This window comes from Pristis pectinata, chromosome 1 (assembly GCF_009764475.1).
Source record: "Pristis pectinata isolate sPriPec2 chromosome 1, sPriPec2.1.pri, whole genome shotgun sequence".
Classification (NCBI taxonomy): domain Eukaryota; kingdom Metazoa; phylum Chordata; class Chondrichthyes; order Rhinopristiformes; family Pristidae; genus Pristis; species Pristis pectinata.
The window spans coordinates 58,050,003-58,068,287 of record NC_067405.1 but is presented as its reverse complement, the minus strand read 5'-3'; the positions used below and the strand labels follow the sequence as shown (position 1 = coordinate 58,068,287).

Below are 18,285 nucleotides of genomic sequence, written 5' to 3'. Positions count from 1 at the left end.
TATGATTACAGTTCAGTCAATTGTACATCAACTTTGTAAGTAAATCTTGTCCAAACACATTAATAATCACGGAATTATTAGTTTGGTTTAGCTTTCATTTTCTTTCAAGAGATTTTTCTGGCTGACATCAATTCCATTCCTATTATCAATCCACTTCATTTAAAATGCTTGGTCAAATTTTCTGCAAAGTGTTAGCTATGTTTTAAATTGGCTGTCAGTTTAGTCTAGTGCAAAAGATGCAACTTCATATATCCAGAATTAGATGATGCGTTTATATGGCTCAACCTTAACCATCACAATTTGACTGTGGCATTGCAAGTCATTTCTACCTTTTTGCAGTTCCAGTACATTTAGAAACATAGAAACATAGAAAAACTACAGCACAATTCAGGCCCTTCAGCCCACAAAGCTGTGCCGAACATGTCCCTACCCTAGAAATTACTAGGCTTACCCATAGCCCTCTATTTTTCTCAGCTCCATGTACCTATCCAATAGTCTCTTAAAAGACCCTATCGTATCCACCTCCACCACCGTTGCCAGCAGCCCATTCCACGCACTCACCACTCTCTGAGTAAAAAAAACTTACCCCTGACATCTCCTCTATACCTACTTCCCAGCACCTTAAACCTATGTCCTCTTGTGGCCACCATTTCAGCCCTGGGGAAAAGCCTCTGACTATCTACCCAATCAATTACCTCTCATCATCTTATATACCTCTATCAGGTCCCCCCTCATCCTCCGTCGCTCCAAGGAGAAAAGGCCGAATTCCCTCAACCTGCTTTCATAAGGCATGCTCCGCATCCCAGGCAGCATCCTTGTAAATCTCCTCTGTGCCCTTTCTATGGCTTCCACATCCTTCCTGTAGTGAGGTGACCAGAACTGAATACAGTACTGCAAGTGGGGTCTGACCAGGGACCTATATAGCTGCAACAATACCTCTCGGCTCCTAAATTTAATTCCACGATTGATGAAGGACAATACACCATATGACTTCTTAACCACAGTCAACCTGCGCGGCCGCTTTGAGCGTCCTATGGACTCTGACCCCAAGATCCCTCTGATCCTCCACACTGCCAAGAGTCCTACCATTAAGATTATATTCTGCCATCATATTTGACCTACCAAAAAGAACCACTTCACACTTATCTGGGTTGAACTGCATCTGCCACTTCTCAGCCCAACTTTGCATCCTATCTATGTCCCTCTGTAACCTCTGACAGCCCTCCAAACTATCCACAACACACCCAACCTTTGTGTCATCTGCAAACTTACTAGCCCACCCCTCCACTTCCTTTTCTAGTATCCTCAGATTGTTGTAGTTTCTTTTGTTTGTTTAGTTATGGTCCTGGTTTTACATCATAGTTGAGATATTGAATATCGTATACAGAGCTGTCCAAAAATTCCGGTGACTCAAACAATTAGAGGCAGGAATGGGGTTTAAGAATTATTAAGTTGAATAAGAAATTTATAACCTACAAGTAGAAAGCTAATTTTGTTAACGATATCTATGTTCTTAGTGCAGATGATCACATGAATCACTTGATGTGCTTTTGAGGCTAATGTTAGCCAAGCACCAAGACAGTTTATGGGCATTCTTAGAAACTTGGAAAATTCCCAGTAACTGTTCGTCTTTAATCTCTTGACCAAATTAAGTGTGGGAAAACATCCAATGGTCTGTGCCACTTGGTAGCATTTGTTCTTTGTTTAAATACAATGAAGGCAATATTTTTATGACATTTCAAACATACATGATACTATTTCTGCATCTTGGGATACATAACTTGTACATGAATGTAGCAATCATCTACGATCTTGTCATTCAGTGAAAGAATATCTACATCAGAGAAGGAACCAATTTAGCCCATCGTGTGTCTGTCAGCTGCCTACCAGAACACTTCTCTAGTTTCACTCACTGGTTCGTTTTCATTGCCCTACATTTTTTTCACCACCTAATATTTATCCAGTTCTCTCTTGAAAGACGCAATGAAACTTGCTCTCACTACAGCTGCAGGCAGTACATTCTAGATTCCAACCACAAGCTGCATATGTCGCTCTTGATTCTTTTCCCCTCTTTTATACTTGTGACCTCTTGTCCTTGATCTTCCCACCAATAGGAACAGGCTCCCACTATCCACTCTGCCCATTGTGTATCCTTTCAAAATGTCCTCTCAGTCTTCAAAGCAAACAGACCCAGCCTCTCAAATCCTTGCAACTTTCGTCCCTCATCTGAGGAATTATTCTGATTCTTCTCTGATTTCTTCACATTCTTCCTTTTAATGTGGCCACCAGAATTGAATACAATACTCTGTTTAAGGCCAGTGTTTTATAAAGGTTCATCAGAACTTCACTGCTTTTATACTCTTGCCTCTGTTGATAACCCTCTGCAATTTTTTTCCATACTTCCCTCAAAATCCATTTACATCCCATTTGGTCATGGTGAATTACCTACTTTAAAGTTCAGACAGCTTTTCTATTGTCTCCGTACTATCAATTTTTAATGTATCTAGTGCTTCAGCTATCTTCTCCTGCACTGATACTTTGGAAGCACCCTCTGGATTTGTTGGTCTTTCTTTTGCCTCTGGGAATGTGTTTCAACTGTATCTGAACCATCTCTTCATATAAGAATCCATTCCTTCGTTATGCTTTTGTTTGTCAACTTTTGTTACCAATTTACCTGAGCCAAATCCATTTTCATTCCATTGAAATTGGCCTTCCTCCTATCAATTATTTTAACTCTGGAATTTACATTGTGGTCTTAACCAGTGAGTCCTCTCTCTTAAAATGAAGTGGTGATGGAATTGATAAATGTACAAAAAAAAACATTACAATGCAGACCCATCCAGTGAAGCTCACTACTGTTTTTTTGACAACTTATGGTTGAGTTGCAAATGTACAGATTTGATCAAAAAGCATTTTCCCTAATCTCTCTCTTCGGTATAGAATCCTAAATAATGTTATTTTGCTCTTGCATTTGTTCTATTTTTTCTGCCTAGTGCAGTATGTATTGTCTCTGCAAAAGCATGGTATAGACTAGTGTAGTCTGTAATTAAAGTGAAATATGAGACTTTTTTGGATTGGGGTAGCTGTTCTTAAGAACGCTTCTGGCTGAAACATATTTGCAGTAGTTCACCCGCTAGTGAACACCTGCTGGTATTCATCCAGATTCTAATATTTATATCTTAAACTTGAATCTCAAGAGATTCTTTTTATCCAGAGGTCTGAGAATTAAATGTTGGAAGATTTGGAAAATATAGTGAAGGAAAAGAAGTAGGATAGGCATAATTATTAGGGACAACATAAAGGATGTGTCCCCTTCCTCTGTTGTGCCACATAAGCAATAAGACATGTATAGAATCTATGTGGACAGGGTAAAAGATTCTAAAGAAGCAATTACACATAGGCATAGTGCACAGATTATCATACTGTGGAAGGACAGCAGAGGAAGAAATGTGTATGCAAATAAGGAAGTAAGGATCTTCCTAAATTGTAGGGAGAGAAAACAAAATTGCCCCTCAGTTGTGGCTAAAATGGACAAAATTATGGGAAAGGAATATTAATGTTTTAATAGTGGTTAATGTTGAAAATCGCTTGGCATACTTGATTTTAGGCAGGTTGGACAACAGCTTAAACTGCATAAACACATGTTGCACTTTTTAAAAGCACTTCTTACAACTTTTTCTTTATTTACAAATAGGTTGTATTTCCTGTTAATTTTAATATAAAAACTGTATGTTCCAAAATCCCAAAAATCTCAATCAAAATACACCTAAAACCTTAACGCTACATCAACACAAGCACCTTAAAAACACTAATTACCCTTTTAGTCAGAATTAAATCTTGAATAATGAAAAGAAAGATAATGTATTTTCTCAGGGTACTTACCTGGGGACCTTACAAAATCAGTAGTCTTGATAATTTGGACACATCCTCTTGTGGAAGGATCAAGAACCATGGTCCATTTTTTTCAATGTAAGTTAATACCCTTATTGAATGGTGTAATAGCTACTCAATAAATCACTGGGCTGCTACCAAGGAGGTGCAGCTAATGGACGTCTAGTCTGATCCCTATCCTACTGGTCTTGTTAAAGTAAATTCCCTGGCTTCCTTGTAAGTCACCCCAGCTGTGATGTGAGTGGAGCTGTGCACAGGCTAATACCTACCTCTTCTGGGAACTTTTCCAAATGAGAATGCACGTACTGTGCCTGTGTAGATATTTGTGCAAGTTATTTGTCTGTTCCTGCCCATTGTAGATCACCAGGGAAAGAAGGTAAATTTAAAGGGTCAATATATTTCTATTGTGCATTACAAGTGTTTACAAGTAAATTTGTAAATTGAGGTTGCATACCCAATGGCGTTATAGCAAGATTTCATAAATCAAAAGCTAATAACTAGGGGAATACCTGTACATTGTCTTGTGGGTGCTGCTGAGGACCAGCTGCTCTGCTTCCTTGGCTGCCAGCCATCATTTTGCAATAAGGACTGGAGAGTGCCTTCATTAGCTGGAGCATAGAACATATCAGCAAAGAGGTCATGGTGCAACTTTATCAAACATTCATTAGGCCACAGCTGGAATATTGAATGCAATTCTGGAAGAACGTGATTGCAGTGGAGAGGGTGCATAAGAGATTCACCAGGAAGTTGCCTTGGATGGAATGTTTCTGGATAGATGAAAAACACGATGATGCTGGAGGAACTCAGCAGGCGAGGCAGCATCCATGGAGAAAAGCAGGCAGTCAACGTTTCGGGTCAGGACCTTTCTTCAGGACTGAAGATAGGAAAAGGGGAAGCCCAATAGATAGGAGAGAGAAGCAGAGCAGACAAAAGAGAGGAGGCAAGGTGGGCACAAGGTGGTGATAGGTAGATGCAGGTAAGAGATAGTGATAGGCAGGTGCAGGGGAGGAGGAGAGAGCAGATCCCTTGGGGGATGGGTCAAAGGTAAGGAGAGATGGAAAATGAGCTCCCACCCTGGGAACGTTCCACCGCCCCTGCCATAGTTGCCCCGCCATCACCTCCATCCAGGGACCCAAATGGTTCTTACAGATGAGACAGAGATTCACCTCCCTTAATATCATCTACTGCATTCAGTGCTCCAAGTGTGGCCTCCTCTACATTGCTGACACCAAACGCTGACTAGGTGACCGTTTTGCAGAACACCTGCGCTCTGTCTGTAACCGCGATCTGCATCTCCCCATGGCCAGTCACTTCAACTCCCCCTCCCACACTATCACTGATGTAACAGTCCTCAGCCTCCTCTGCTGCCAGGAGAATTCCAAGCGCAAACTGGAGGAACAGCACCTCATTTTCTGTCTTGGAACCTTGCAGCCTGACAGCATGAGAATTGAATTCTCCCACTTTAGGTAATCCTCACCCCCCTTCTCTGCAACGCCCCCACCATGCTTCTTCTCTTCTTCCTTCTCCTAGCATCTTTTTTTCCTCTCTCTTCTTACTTTTGACCCATCCCCTGGGGGATCTGCTCTCCCCTCCTCCCCGCACCTGCCTATCACTATCTCTTACCTGCATTGACTTATCACCACCCTGTGCCCACCCCTCTCCCCTCTTTTGTCCACCTATCACTGCTTTGCTTTTCCCTCCTATATACTGGGCTTCCGCTTTTCCTATCTTCAGTCCTGAAGAAGAATCCTGACCCGAAACGTTGACCACCTGCTTTTCTCCTCGGATGCTGCCTGGCCTGCTGAATTCCTCCAGCATCATCGTGTTTTTCATCTGGATTCTAGCATCTGCAGTCCTTTGTTTCTCATGTTTCTGGATAGGCTGGATTTGTTTTTCTTGGAGCAGAGAGGGCTGTGGAAGATCTGAGGGAGGCATAGAAAGGGTAGGAAAATTTTCCCCATGGCAGAGATAGGCAGAGCCAGAGGGCATAGGTTTTGGGTGAGGAGTAAGGGTTTAGAGAGGATTGGTGGAAGAAATTTTTCACACAGGATGGTTACAATCCAGAATGCAAGGCCTAAGAAGGTGGTGAAGATAGTTACTCTCACAGCATTTTAAAAAGTATTTGGATGAGCACTTGAATTGCCAAAGCACAGAAGGCTACAGACCAAGTGCTGGTAAATGAGGTTAGTATGGATAGGTATTTGATGATTGGGATAAACATGGTGGGCTTGTTTCTGTGCTGAATGACTCTGATTCACTATCGTCAATGGTCCATAAAGGTGGTGGGGGAGGGGTGGGATGTAGGAGGACTGGTTTGCACCTTCCTGACCTTGAAGCTGCTTTTATAGGAAGTGACACCAGTCATGAGAATTTGTCATTAACTCATGTGAAATATTTGAAGATTCATTGCATTTAATACGTTTAAAGTATATAGATTGGAATCATATACACTCTCCATTTTCTTTTCCAATTTAAATGTTCATTCTTGTACCATAGAGGTTGCATTAATTTTTGAATGAAAACTACTTGTGTCAGTCTGCTAATAGTTGAACTATTTCAAGAAATACAAATGATTAAAAATATTTGAAAATTGAAACAAATAGAAAACACAAAATCTGAAACAAGAACATAATGCTGGAAGATGGAGCAGCATCTGTGGAAAGAGAAAGAGTTAACATTTTGGATCAAGACCCTTTATCAGAACTAGGAAAGTGACTTAAAAGGTAGTTTTAAGATGCAGAGAAGTTGCAGGAGGGAAAGATAGGACAAAATGAATATCTGTGACAGTTTAAGGCTCGGGTTGTTGTGCTGTTGGGTTGTTAATGTGGCATTTCGAAGTTGCAAAGAAGTGAAATGTGTTGCAAATAGTGGGTCAGGGTGACCAAATGGAGGGGGTGTGGGGTGCAGGGGGAAACTGAGCCAATATCGTAGAAGGATAACTTGCAGCAAAGGTAGCTGAAATAGACAGCGAAAAATGAGTTATTGGGAGTTGGACAATTTGATATCGAGTCTGGAAGGCTGCAATATGCTTAAGTGGCAGATGAAGTACTGCTCCACACCCTTGTGGTGTGCCTTGTGAAGCAGTGCAGAAGGCTATAGACAGATATGTCAGTGGGAGTGGGATGGAGGAAGCAGGCCATAGAAAGCTCAGGGTCACCCCTGCAGACTGAACGTAGGTGTTCCTAATTGGTGCTTGGTTCCTCAAGTGTAGAGGAGACCACTGTGTAGACTAGATTGACAGGCATGCAAGTGAATAACTGCTTCACCTGGGTCCCTGGATGGTGGGAAGGGAAGAGGTAATAGGACAGATATTGCCTCTGCTGCAATTCCATGGTGAAAAGATTTGTAGGTTGGGGAGTGGCTGGTGGGGACGGAAGAGTGGACCAGGGAGTCATGAATTGTATGCTCCCTTCAAAATGCTGCAAGGGGAGGGGAGTGTGTACCTGGTGCTGGATTATTGTTGGAAGTGGAAGAAATTGTGAGGAATGATCTGTGGAGTGTGGAGATCAGTGAGGTGAAAGGCGAGGACCAGGGGAATTGCAGTCTTGCCCTGTCCCGACAGAGAATGGAGTGAGAGCAGGTGTGTAGAAAATAGGTGAGATAGCCAAGCATCTTCCGTTGTTGAAAATACCTGTTTATTTAAAGCACCTGCCCTAAACTTTGTGTCTACTTCAGTACTGTTGAGGAAAGAAAGAAGGAAAAATGATTTTAACAATGAAGTGCGTGCTGGAATTCAGGAGTAAAACCAGAAAATATGTAGAGACAATGTGTTTAAATTTTCCTTTGCAGGATTCTTGAGGCAACTTTCAGCTTCAAGTACTCAAATGAAAAGGGATTGTTAATGAATGGCTCGCCCGTAGTTTTCAGCATATCTCTTGAAATTCGAATGCTATGCTTATTTAATCCATGTTGAACAATTCTGAATTTTTCAATATAGGTATTTGTTTGAACCTTTGCATATATTATAAATAACAATTCTAACTACAAACTTTTTTTTTCTCCTAGCCTCCATTGGTCTATGCAATATTTAGTGGTGATTCTGAAGAAGTACGGGTGTTAATTTATAAAACGGAAGATGTCAATGCTTTGGTAAGTTACTGTAAAGCTTTTTGCTAAAAATATGTTTATTGAACAGATGCTATTCTTTTATTGAATAATGTACAGCATTGGGGCCATAATTTTTGGTCTTTCTAATGATTATTGGGCAAGTTCAACTGACCGAACAATATTGCATCTATTGACTAGAGAGTCTCTCATTCATTGTATTTGGCTGATGTACATAATTTATTCCTAAATTACTTGGCCATGTACTTGAGAAAATACAGTTGGTCAGATTTCTCTTTAAATTTTGGGAAGTTGTTAAAAGCTAATTTGCATCAATGTATATAGATGGCCTTGCAACAAGTGGGCCTAATGAATGAACCTATTTATTAGTATATAGGAGATTATTGTGCACAAGTCACTGTGCACACAATTCATTTGCATGTAATGCTGTACCTAATGGAGACTCTGTTCTTGAGGGCAATAAAGTCAGTGTTCTATGCCTGGGAATTTGTTTGTTCAATACATTTGAAGGGCTGATTCAAGATTCTGTTCAATCAATACACCCTGTTATTTTTGTTTCTTCTTCCTAGTTTGCATGTTGTTCAATTTACCTCTTTGGTGAATATTACTTATTACTGAGCTCAGCATTGGAGGTCTTTTTGGTGCAGTGGGCATAACAGCCAACAATCCTGTTGCCATATAGTGTTAATAAACATCTTTCTAGCAATGGCCATTGAAGAACAAATTCACACATTGAAGTGTGGTCCCTGATTGACGGATTTCTTACATTCCAGAATTATAACAGGTTCTGAGATTTGCTGAATTGGAAACCATCTCTGGACCTCTTGGTCTCTGTGGCTGAACTTAATTTGACTTTGTTAAGACCTTTCTTGTCTAAGCCAGAAGGCTGTAGGTTCACTCTTCATTCCCAAGATTTGTAATCTTAATATTGGTTTTGTGCCATACTAAGGAGGTGCTGCATAGAATTTATCTTATTAACTGTTTGTTGGGCTTGCTGTGCAAAAATAATTATTACCTTTGCCTTCATTTGAAAAATAAGTTATTAACTTCAAGATGTCATCAGGGTGTGATGAGGTACTATATAAACAAAAAAAATGTCTTCAATGACCATAATTCATTGGGCAATTAGTGAAATTTTTAATGTATTAAATTGGAAGTACTGATCATTGCACCTGGACTGAAGGTTTAATAATTTATTGAGATATTTCTTGTGTCTGACAAAAGGCTGGAAAAGCTGAAAGTTCATTTTGTGCTGAAAAGAGGTCAGGGAGTTCTCCTGAGATCCTGGGTAAAAACATCATCAAACCAGCTCTGCCAAAAAACAATTATCTCCTTTGTTACTAGTGCAAGCTTGCTGCATGCAATTGGCTTTCATAACAAGTACTTTCAGTTTGTCCAGCCGGTTCTCAGATATTAGAGAAAGGAAAATGCAAAAAAGATGAATATGAAACTGGTCCAGCATGCTCGGGGGAACACTCAAAGTGCAAATTCCACATGTCTGGTTTCCTTGAGCTGTTCAATATGATTTCAGGATTTGGCATAAGAAGTACAAAGACATTTTGTTTTCTAGATAGTAAAATGAGTAACTTTTGCACGGCACAGTGGCACAGTGAGTAGAGTCACTGCTTCACGATGCCTGAGACGCAGGTTCAGTCCTTCTCTTGGGTACTGTCTGGTGGAATTTGCATGTTCTCCCTGTGACTCTGAGTGGGCCAGTTTCCTACCACATCCCAAAGACCAGTGGGTTAGTAGGTTAATTGGCCACAGTAAATTGCTCCTAGTGTGTAGGTGAGTGGTAGAATGTGGGAGAAGTTGATGGATTTGTGGGAAGAATTAAAAAAAAATTGGGATTAGCATAGGATAGTGCAAATGGGTATTTAATGTATGGCACACACTCGGTAGGCTGAATGGGCTGTTTCTGTGTTGTTTCTCTTTTTGCCTCTGCTTCAGACTGAAAGCTCACCTGCATTCTGGTAATGCTATTCTATCCTATTAGGATTCTAGTCAGTGATTGACAAGATCAGTTTCTAAATGAAAATCAAAAAATTGCAGAAATCTGAAGTAAAAGTGGAAAATGTTAGAAACACTGAGCAGGTCAGGCAGCATCTGTGGAAAGAAACGGAACTGGGCTGATACAAGGTCCCAAACCTGAAATGTTAATGTTTCTCTTTCCATGGATGTTGACTAACCTGTTGAATGTTTTGGCATTTTCTGTCTTTTTTTAAATGCCCATCATCGCCTTACCTTCAACCACAACTTCATTATTCATTAATAATGTTTAGAAGAGTGCACTACATGTTATCACTAGAGTTAATTTTAATCTTTTTTTCAAAAGGATTCGGAGAAACGGACACCGCTGCATGCGGCTGCCTATCTGGGTGATGCTGAAATTATCGAGCTCCTCATCCTGTCAGGTAATTTCACTAGGTTGCATGCTTAATTTGTATCTTTTCATTCTGAAGAGCAAATAGGGATATCAGTTTTAAATCTTTTCCCTCTCACCTTAAACATATGCCCTCTAGTTTTTGATTCCCTTTTCCTGGGGAAAAAGACTGTGTATTCACCCTTATCAATGCCCCTCGTGATTTTATACACCAATATAAGGTCACCCCTCTGTCTCCTGCGCTCCAAGGTATAAAGTCCTAGGCTGCCCAACCTCTCTGTATAATTTAGGCCCTCAAGTCCTTGCAACATTCTCGTAGATCTTCTTTACACTCTTTCCAGCTTAATGACGTCCTTCCTGAAGCAGGGTAACCAAAACTACATAATACTCCAGGTGTGTCCTCACCAAAGGCTTGTACAACTATATGCCAGGTGTATCCTCACAAGTATCTTGTGCAACATTTAAGAACATCATCAATTTAAACTGAGTCCTGTATGCATTATAGGATTTTGAATTCTTCATCTATTTCAAGCAGAGAGTCCATGAACTTAGAAATGGGCAATAAATGTTGGTCTTCACACTGATGCCCTTATCCTGAAAAATGAATAAATAAAAAAAGAGAAAGTTCAATTGTCAGGTTTTGGTTAATGGTTTGCACTTGAATAATTTAAATTACACCTTTCACAGTGGTGCCTTGGGAATTCTGTGTTGACAGTAGTGCTGATTTTCAAGTATGACGTTAAACTAAAACCAGTCTGCTGCAGGTAGATATTTCAAGATTGATTGAATTCTCTTTTCTGGCCCCTTAACCAACAACAAAAATAAGTTATCTGGTTACTTTTATCTTAATTGGCAGTTTTGTTTGCCGATATATTTACAGATGTCTAAACTTAAATAATGTTTACTTGTCCGTACACAGTTGAAGATTTCCTAAGGATATGATTGGCCCTTAACAAATGTGAGCTGGTTGAGAAATGGTGAATCAAATGGAGTGCAAAATGGCTGATCTCTTATTTTGGTTTCAGTATTAGTGCCTGAGGACCAAGGCCTGAGGTGCTATTGAACAGGCTTTGCACTTTTCTGAAAGGCAAATGTGCTACTTGGGATTGAGGTCAGAGAAAAGAGATGAGTGAGGATTGGGGCCTGGTATCAGTAGAAGTAAGATAAATGGCTGATGACTGGGGACCTGCGACAACAGGGTGCTATGGGTCTTTGGAGGATTTGGGAATGAGAAATATTGTGAAGGGACTTTGGAATATTGGGTTAAAGGGTATATAGAGCCCTGGAAATATTGGGAAATCAGATGGGTTTGGTTGGGGTAGATTTGGCAGAGGAAGGAGATTTGTTTGCTATGAAATTGGTGTGTGGTCAAAGTATGAAAGATAAGAATGGGACTTAACCTTTCTCGCAATTTTCAAGTCAATTTTCATTTGCACTGGGGAGGAAAGTGTTGTACAATTATATTTTGAGGCAGTTTTCATAGGAGATAGTTTGCAACTGAGTTGGGTCAGGGATCCTGTGTGGCAGCCTTCTGCACTTTTTTCAGCCTTGGAATTTCTGGTATTCAGTTGGAAATTTTTGCATTCAATTGAATCCCTCTTCAGTCCAACAAAAACAATTTGCAGTTACACAGCACCCTCAGCAAAATTAAATGTCTCAAGGTAGTTTGAAACGGTTTTATCAGATGATGTTTGAGAGCAGGTTGCTGAGATATTAGAGCTGGTGATCAAAATCTTTGTCAAAGGTAGGTTTTAATAAAGAACTTGGGAGAAAAAAATGGAGAATTTCAGAGAGGAATTCCTAAACTTAGAATCTAAGCAGCTGAAAGCTTGGTTAGCAGTGGCTGAGCAATAGAAATCATAGATATGGGGGTCTCCTGGTTCTCCCAGACTCTGCTCTCAGGTAAAGTTCTCAGATCTCTTCACCAGGTAACAATACTGAGATCACTCCTAGAAAAAGCCTATGCTTTCCCCAAACTCTCCTTCAGGTAGGATCAAATGTTATGAACCCCGAGCCACGTCTCATTCGTGCATGCTTTCTTTTATTAAACTGCTGATTAGTTTTCTTGCTGATTAGTAGATCAGCTCCTTCATCACTCCACCCGAGCTGCATTCAGACAAACATTTGTCACCATTCACTTGCTGGTAATGACTCCTATCACCTACATTGACCTCCCCCAGTCTAGTTTTTATAAATCAGTCACCAAGGGCTGTTGAAGCTAAAGATTTCATGTTACGATTTTGGGGGAAATTGTTTGTTTTTGACCTACAGAAAATGCAATTTATAGATAATTCACAGGAATGGAACCCCTGCGTGACCTGGGGACTCTCTGTATATAAAGTCCAAAATTAGAGGCGTGCAGGGCTTAAGAGGTCACAGAGATAGGGTAGGGTGACGCCATGGGGAGGTTGAGGCATTGCCAGACCAAGAGCCAATGTAGGTCAAATAGAACCTGTCTGTTAGGATGTGGGCATCAGGGTTCAGGATGAGCTCTCGAGGGTGTATGTGTGAACCTGGCCTGGAAAATATTAGTGCTGGAAGAGTGTTTTAGTGAATTGTTTCAGTGGATTCAGTAAGATGTTCAAAACTTTTGCACTGGCCTAAAGGCAGTTGGTTAAAACTTTTTTTTTCCACTGGTTTGTAGTGTGTTCATGAATTTTCTGTTGATGTCACTTATCCATATTTAGAAACATTAAAGTATGTTGTACCCTTGTTTTAAAGGGAAGAAATGATGGAATCCTAAATCTCATGCACTTGGGAAAAATCTTAATCAGTGCTTCTATTTATTATCAAGGCACAAGATCAAGTTATTGTATTTGTCATTCTTATTTTACAGGAGCTCGTGTTAATGCTAAGGATAACATGTGGTTAACTCCATTGCATCGTGCCATTGCTTCACGCAAAGATGTAAGTTTTACGACATTTGTTTTGGAGTGTTCTTTAGTGCACATTTTGTAGAGATTTTGAGAGGCATCGTGATAAATAAAAGTAATTAAATTATAGAACTTTGGTTGTTTATTTTCTACAAATTTGTTACTAAATATACATTTTTAAAAAATATTTCTTTACTTTTGCTCTACACTTGGCAGTAAAAATTGAGGCTGCTTTCCGTTTCTTACAGATGAGTTGTGTTTCACAGCATTGAGGTTATTTTGGATAAAATTTAAATTAATTGTGCTACTCAGATGATTTCAGTTGCATACTCAAAGCTCAATCATGATCAGTTATGTATTATAAAGTTGTATTTCAAGAAGGGCAATCAGTCACAAGATCACTGCAATTGTGCAGTTATAAACTAATTGTAGTAAAACAATGATGGAGTACTAATGCTGTAGTCCAAAGGAAATGCATTGCCTTAACTACCTCTAGCATAATTAAAATTTCTCATTATATTCAGATCTTTCTGTGTGCTTGCCTCTATCTCTATTACCTGCTCTGGCCCAAATAATCCTCAGATTTCTCCAATTCCAGTGATTCACCCAGTTTCTTTTACCCTGCCAATGATAACTGTATGGACCATAAACAAGCAACTTGCTTCATTCACTGTTTAAAAATCGTGTTTTAATGGATGTCATATTGCAAAAAAAGGGAGAATGAGGATCTGGGTAGAGGACCAGGGTAGAGACCAAGGTAAGTCATCTCTGAGAGAACTTAGCTGATTGTGCATTCTATGCTCCACCAAATAGTTTGGGGAAGAAAATAACACTAAGTTATGTTTGCCTTTTCCTCCCTTCACTGGTTTTTTTTCCCATGCTCACAGAGTAAAATTGATCAAAATTTGAAATTAATTGAAAGAAAAAACACTCTCAGAGATGGTACTTTATGGATTAAACTGCACAGAATGAAAATTGCAAAGCTTAGTAATGCCTGAAACATCATTGAAAATTCTATTGAAGCTTTAGCTTTAGCCTTGCTCTGAATCACACTGATCTGTGTGTGTGTATGTATGTATGTATGTGTATGTGTATATGTATGTGTATATATGTAAAACACTGTTCAATAATACTCTTCAGAGCCCTGCCATTCACTGTGTATGTCCTTGCTAGGTTTAACTTCCCAGAATGCATCACTTTCCAGTTTTCTAAATTAAATTCCATCTGCCATTCCCTTGCCTACTGTCCCAGTTGATCTAGATCCTGTTGTAACCTTAGACAACCCTCACTGTTCACCACACCACCAATTTTGGTCTCATTTGCAAACTTACTAATTGTGCCAACAATCATGTGAATTTCATTATGTTAAATGCATTTGGTAATTTGATTGAGACACCACTGTTTAAACCACACTAGGCTGTAAACATTGACCTGTTTTATTAGAATATTTTACTTCGAACAGAGGGCACTATAGTACAGAACTATGACAGTATAAAATCTGGGGGTGTGAAGTAGAGCAAAATACCGTGGATGCTGGAACTTGAAAGTTGTTCTGGGCTTCCAAAGTTTAAGTGTCTGACATTCTGAAAACATGTTTTTTTTCAAGTTACTTGTTTAACATAACTCTAATCGATTAAAAAAAAAATCAACTAAAGCAAAACCTTTTTTAAAAAAAAGAAATTGCATTTTCCTTTCCTAATCTGCAATTGGAATGAAATCAGAGGGGTTTCAAATGTGGTGTCTGGTCTGACTAGCACAAGTTCTGAAAGGGGATTCCCGAGCATAACAACAGGGAATTGCAGCAAGATTGGTCCCACTGTTGAACTCCATGAGAAGTCTAGCAACTATTTTGGTTTTCCAAATATGTCAACATATCCTGCACTCTTGGCTCACACACACAAGTTGAGATGTTGAGAGTGCTGGTGGTTCCTGCTGGAACTGCCAGTCATAGCCAATGAGATTCTGCACTTTGCTGCATTTGGGGCATCACAATGGAGACAGATATTGTAGAAGCAGTGAAGTTCTGTAGACAGATGGCATAAGACATCATAGATGAGCCAGTGTTTGTTTTGTAAGCTGAATTGTTTTGTAGCAAATAGTATGCTATTTCCTTGCTTTTCTTGAATGAAATTTTGACATAAAGGTAGGCAGCTGGAAGATTTTTTTTAATAAAAGGAATATCAATGATACTGGTAATTATTTATTACAACTGAAAATTTACAGAAAAAAAGATTAGAATGTGGGAAGAATGAACAAAAAAGGGATTAAACGTAGGATTAGTCTTAAAGGATGGTTGATATTTGGCAGAGACTTGGTAGGCCGAAGGGCCTGTTTTCATGTTGTATGTCTCTATGACTCTGAGAGATACAAAGTTGAATTTGTTCAGATATTACAATGTCATGTTTAATCACCATTGCATCTAAGAAATTCTAATTTCTTTTTCAGGAAGCAGTTCGCGTTTTGATCAAGCACTCTGCTGACGTCAATGCCCGTGACAAAAATTGGCAGACACCCTTGCATGTGGCTGCTGCCAAAAAGGCAATTAAGTGTGCAGAAGCAATCATTCCATTGCTTAGTAGTGTCAATGTATCTGATAGAGGAGGCAGGACAGCCTTGCATCATGCTGCACTCAATGGACACATAGAGGTACGTTAAACACTCCTGTGTGTGTAAAGTGGGGACTTGTGCTGGAAATGCAAATGCTTTCTGTCTAATTGATTTCTAAGCCTGTTCTATCTAAAATACTGTCTTCATTGTAAACCTCAAAGGTATGTGAAATGGAATAAAATGTAGGTTGGAGAGGTTGATTCTGTCATAGATCAATGTTCATATAGATTTTAAAAAAAGACATGTATCCGTCTTTTCATTCCAAGTCTCTTCACCGTGTACCTTACCTGTCCAATGGGGATAAATTCAACATCACCTTGCACTTCTCAATTATTGTTCTGCAGCCCTTGAGACTTCCATACTATATTTACCAGATGTGTTTGCAGTGGCATTTATAACTCCTTTTATTTATCATGCTTCCTGAATACTTTTGACCTTCCGAGAGAGTTCTTTTCAGCATCATTTTTCGCTTTGAACCTGATTTTAGAAAAAAATATTTTCAGGAGATCAAGCTCATTGAAGATTTTGAGATGTAATGGTTTTCCTTTTTTCAACTTTTTAATATTGTTTTCCTTCCCTTATTCTCCAAGATGGTAAATCTCCTGTTAGCAAAAGGAGCCAATATTAATGCTTTTGATAAGAAGGACAGACGGGCCTTGCATTGGGCAGCTTTTGAGGGTAAGGAATATTTTGCTCAAAACATGCCTTTGAATGATTAGACTCTTTATATTAAGCAATTAATGCATCACTTAATTTGTGGATTAAAATTAAGTGATGCTTTAATTGCATTTTTTATAAAATATTTACCCTCTCCACATCTATTTTTGTCCATTTTCTTTGTGTGTGGATCTTTCTCTGAATTCTGATTTGTTATTTGATTACTTCCTTGAAATGGGTGAAAGAGAGTGTCAGAATTCCTTAAATTTTCTGTGCTTTCCAGGAAAAATATACATAGGAAAATTTAGTAATAAAAGAAATTTGAATCAAGTCCACACTTTAATAATAATCCACTTAACGTTGCATTGTGAAAAAATTGTTGTGACATTAAATTTCTGTGTGAAACATTTATTTGTACCAAAATAGAAACTGCTGGAGGAACTCAGTAGGTCGAGCAGCACTTGTGAAGGCATAAGGATAGTCAACATTTTGGGTCTAGACCCTGCATCGGTCCAGAAACGCCCATTATCCATTTGTCTCCACCGATGCTATTCCATCACAGATAGTAGTTCCCCCACCAGTTTGTTTTTTGATCCAGATTACAGCACTTACAATTTCTTGTATCTGCATTTATTTGTCCATTAAGTTGTAGGCTGCTTAAAAGACAGCTCAAGAATTCTGGGTTGGGATGGGGTCTGGTAGGGAGAGAAGGGTAGTGAAGATGGTGGAGATGTTGAGTTAGTTCTGAGATGCTGAAGCCTTAGTTTTTCCATTGCTTGTATAACACAAGTCAGAGCACTCAGGAAGCTCAGCACCACAAAGATGTCCACATAACTGGCACAGCCTCAAGAACTTATGTACCGAGATATACTGATGAGATATCTTTATTAGTCACATGTACATCAAAACACGCAGTGAAATGCCTCTTTGCATGGAATGTTCTGGGGGCAGTCCACAAGTGTCGTCACGCTTCCAGCACCAACATAGCATGCCCACAACTTCCTAACTTGTACGTCTTTGGAATGTGGGAGGAAACCAGAACACCCGGAGGAAACCCACGCAGTCACAGGGAGAACATACAAACTCCTTACAGACAGCAGCCAGAATTGAACCTGGGTCGCTGGCGCTGCAATAGCATTATGCTAACCACTACACTACCGTGCACTGAACCAGCTCACAAAAGTTTTTTCAGCAGGATCTCCTGAATACCCAATCTTCAATTAGAAAAAAATGAACCGAATAGTGTCTATGTTGCAAATTATCCTGATATGGATGTTTAATATCTATAATAAGCTAAGAGTGAAGTGAAGTGGAAATGGGCAAAGAGAAAGCATAAAAATAGAATAGCAGTTGAGAGAATCTAAAAGTCTTGTTATAGGCATGGAGGATGGGGCAGAGTAGGAATGAAGAAAGTGATCTCTGCATAGAGCAAAAGGCCGCACAGTATTACTTGGTGAATTCTTGATATTGGTCTTTACAATAGATTAAGATGTTGCCAAAATCCTGGTAGAAGAGGAAATAGTAGAGATATGGGAAAGGGTTAAAATTGTTAAGTAGGAGTTGTGAGAAAAGTTGGTTATAGTCAAATTAAATAAGTCACTAGGTCCAGATTGGATGTATCTGAAATTTCTGAGGGAGGTGGAGTGGAGGTTGCAGAAGTGCAAGTTGTAATTTTCCAATCCTGTCAGGATACAGAGGAAATACAGGAGGACAAATGTTGAACTTATTGTATAAGAACATGCCAGATCCAGATAGTTTAACTTTGGTTTTTGGAAACATTAACAAGGGAAAACATTAATTCAACTTTCA

General features: G+C 39.4%; 1 protein-coding gene across 5 annotated transcripts in view; it reads left to right on the top strand.

The window, feature by feature from the left end:
* Nucleotides 1-18,285, top strand: part of ankrd44 (ankyrin repeat domain 44) — a 123,062-nt gene that overhangs the window by 36,924 nt on the left and 67,853 nt on the right. For all 5 annotated transcript variants that reach the window (XM_052019651.1, XM_052019669.1, XM_052019678.1 and 2 more), the window contains exons 2-6: nucleotides 7,897-7,980; nucleotides 10,292-10,370; nucleotides 13,176-13,246; nucleotides 15,658-15,858; nucleotides 16,410-16,497. In XM_052019651.1, coding sequence (XP_051875611.1) covers nucleotides 7,897-7,980; nucleotides 10,292-10,370; nucleotides 13,176-13,246; nucleotides 15,658-15,858; nucleotides 16,410-16,497 — 523 coding nt within the window. The remainder of the gene's footprint in view (nucleotides 1-7,896; nucleotides 7,981-10,291; nucleotides 10,371-13,175; nucleotides 13,247-15,657; nucleotides 15,859-16,409; nucleotides 16,498-18,285) is intronic.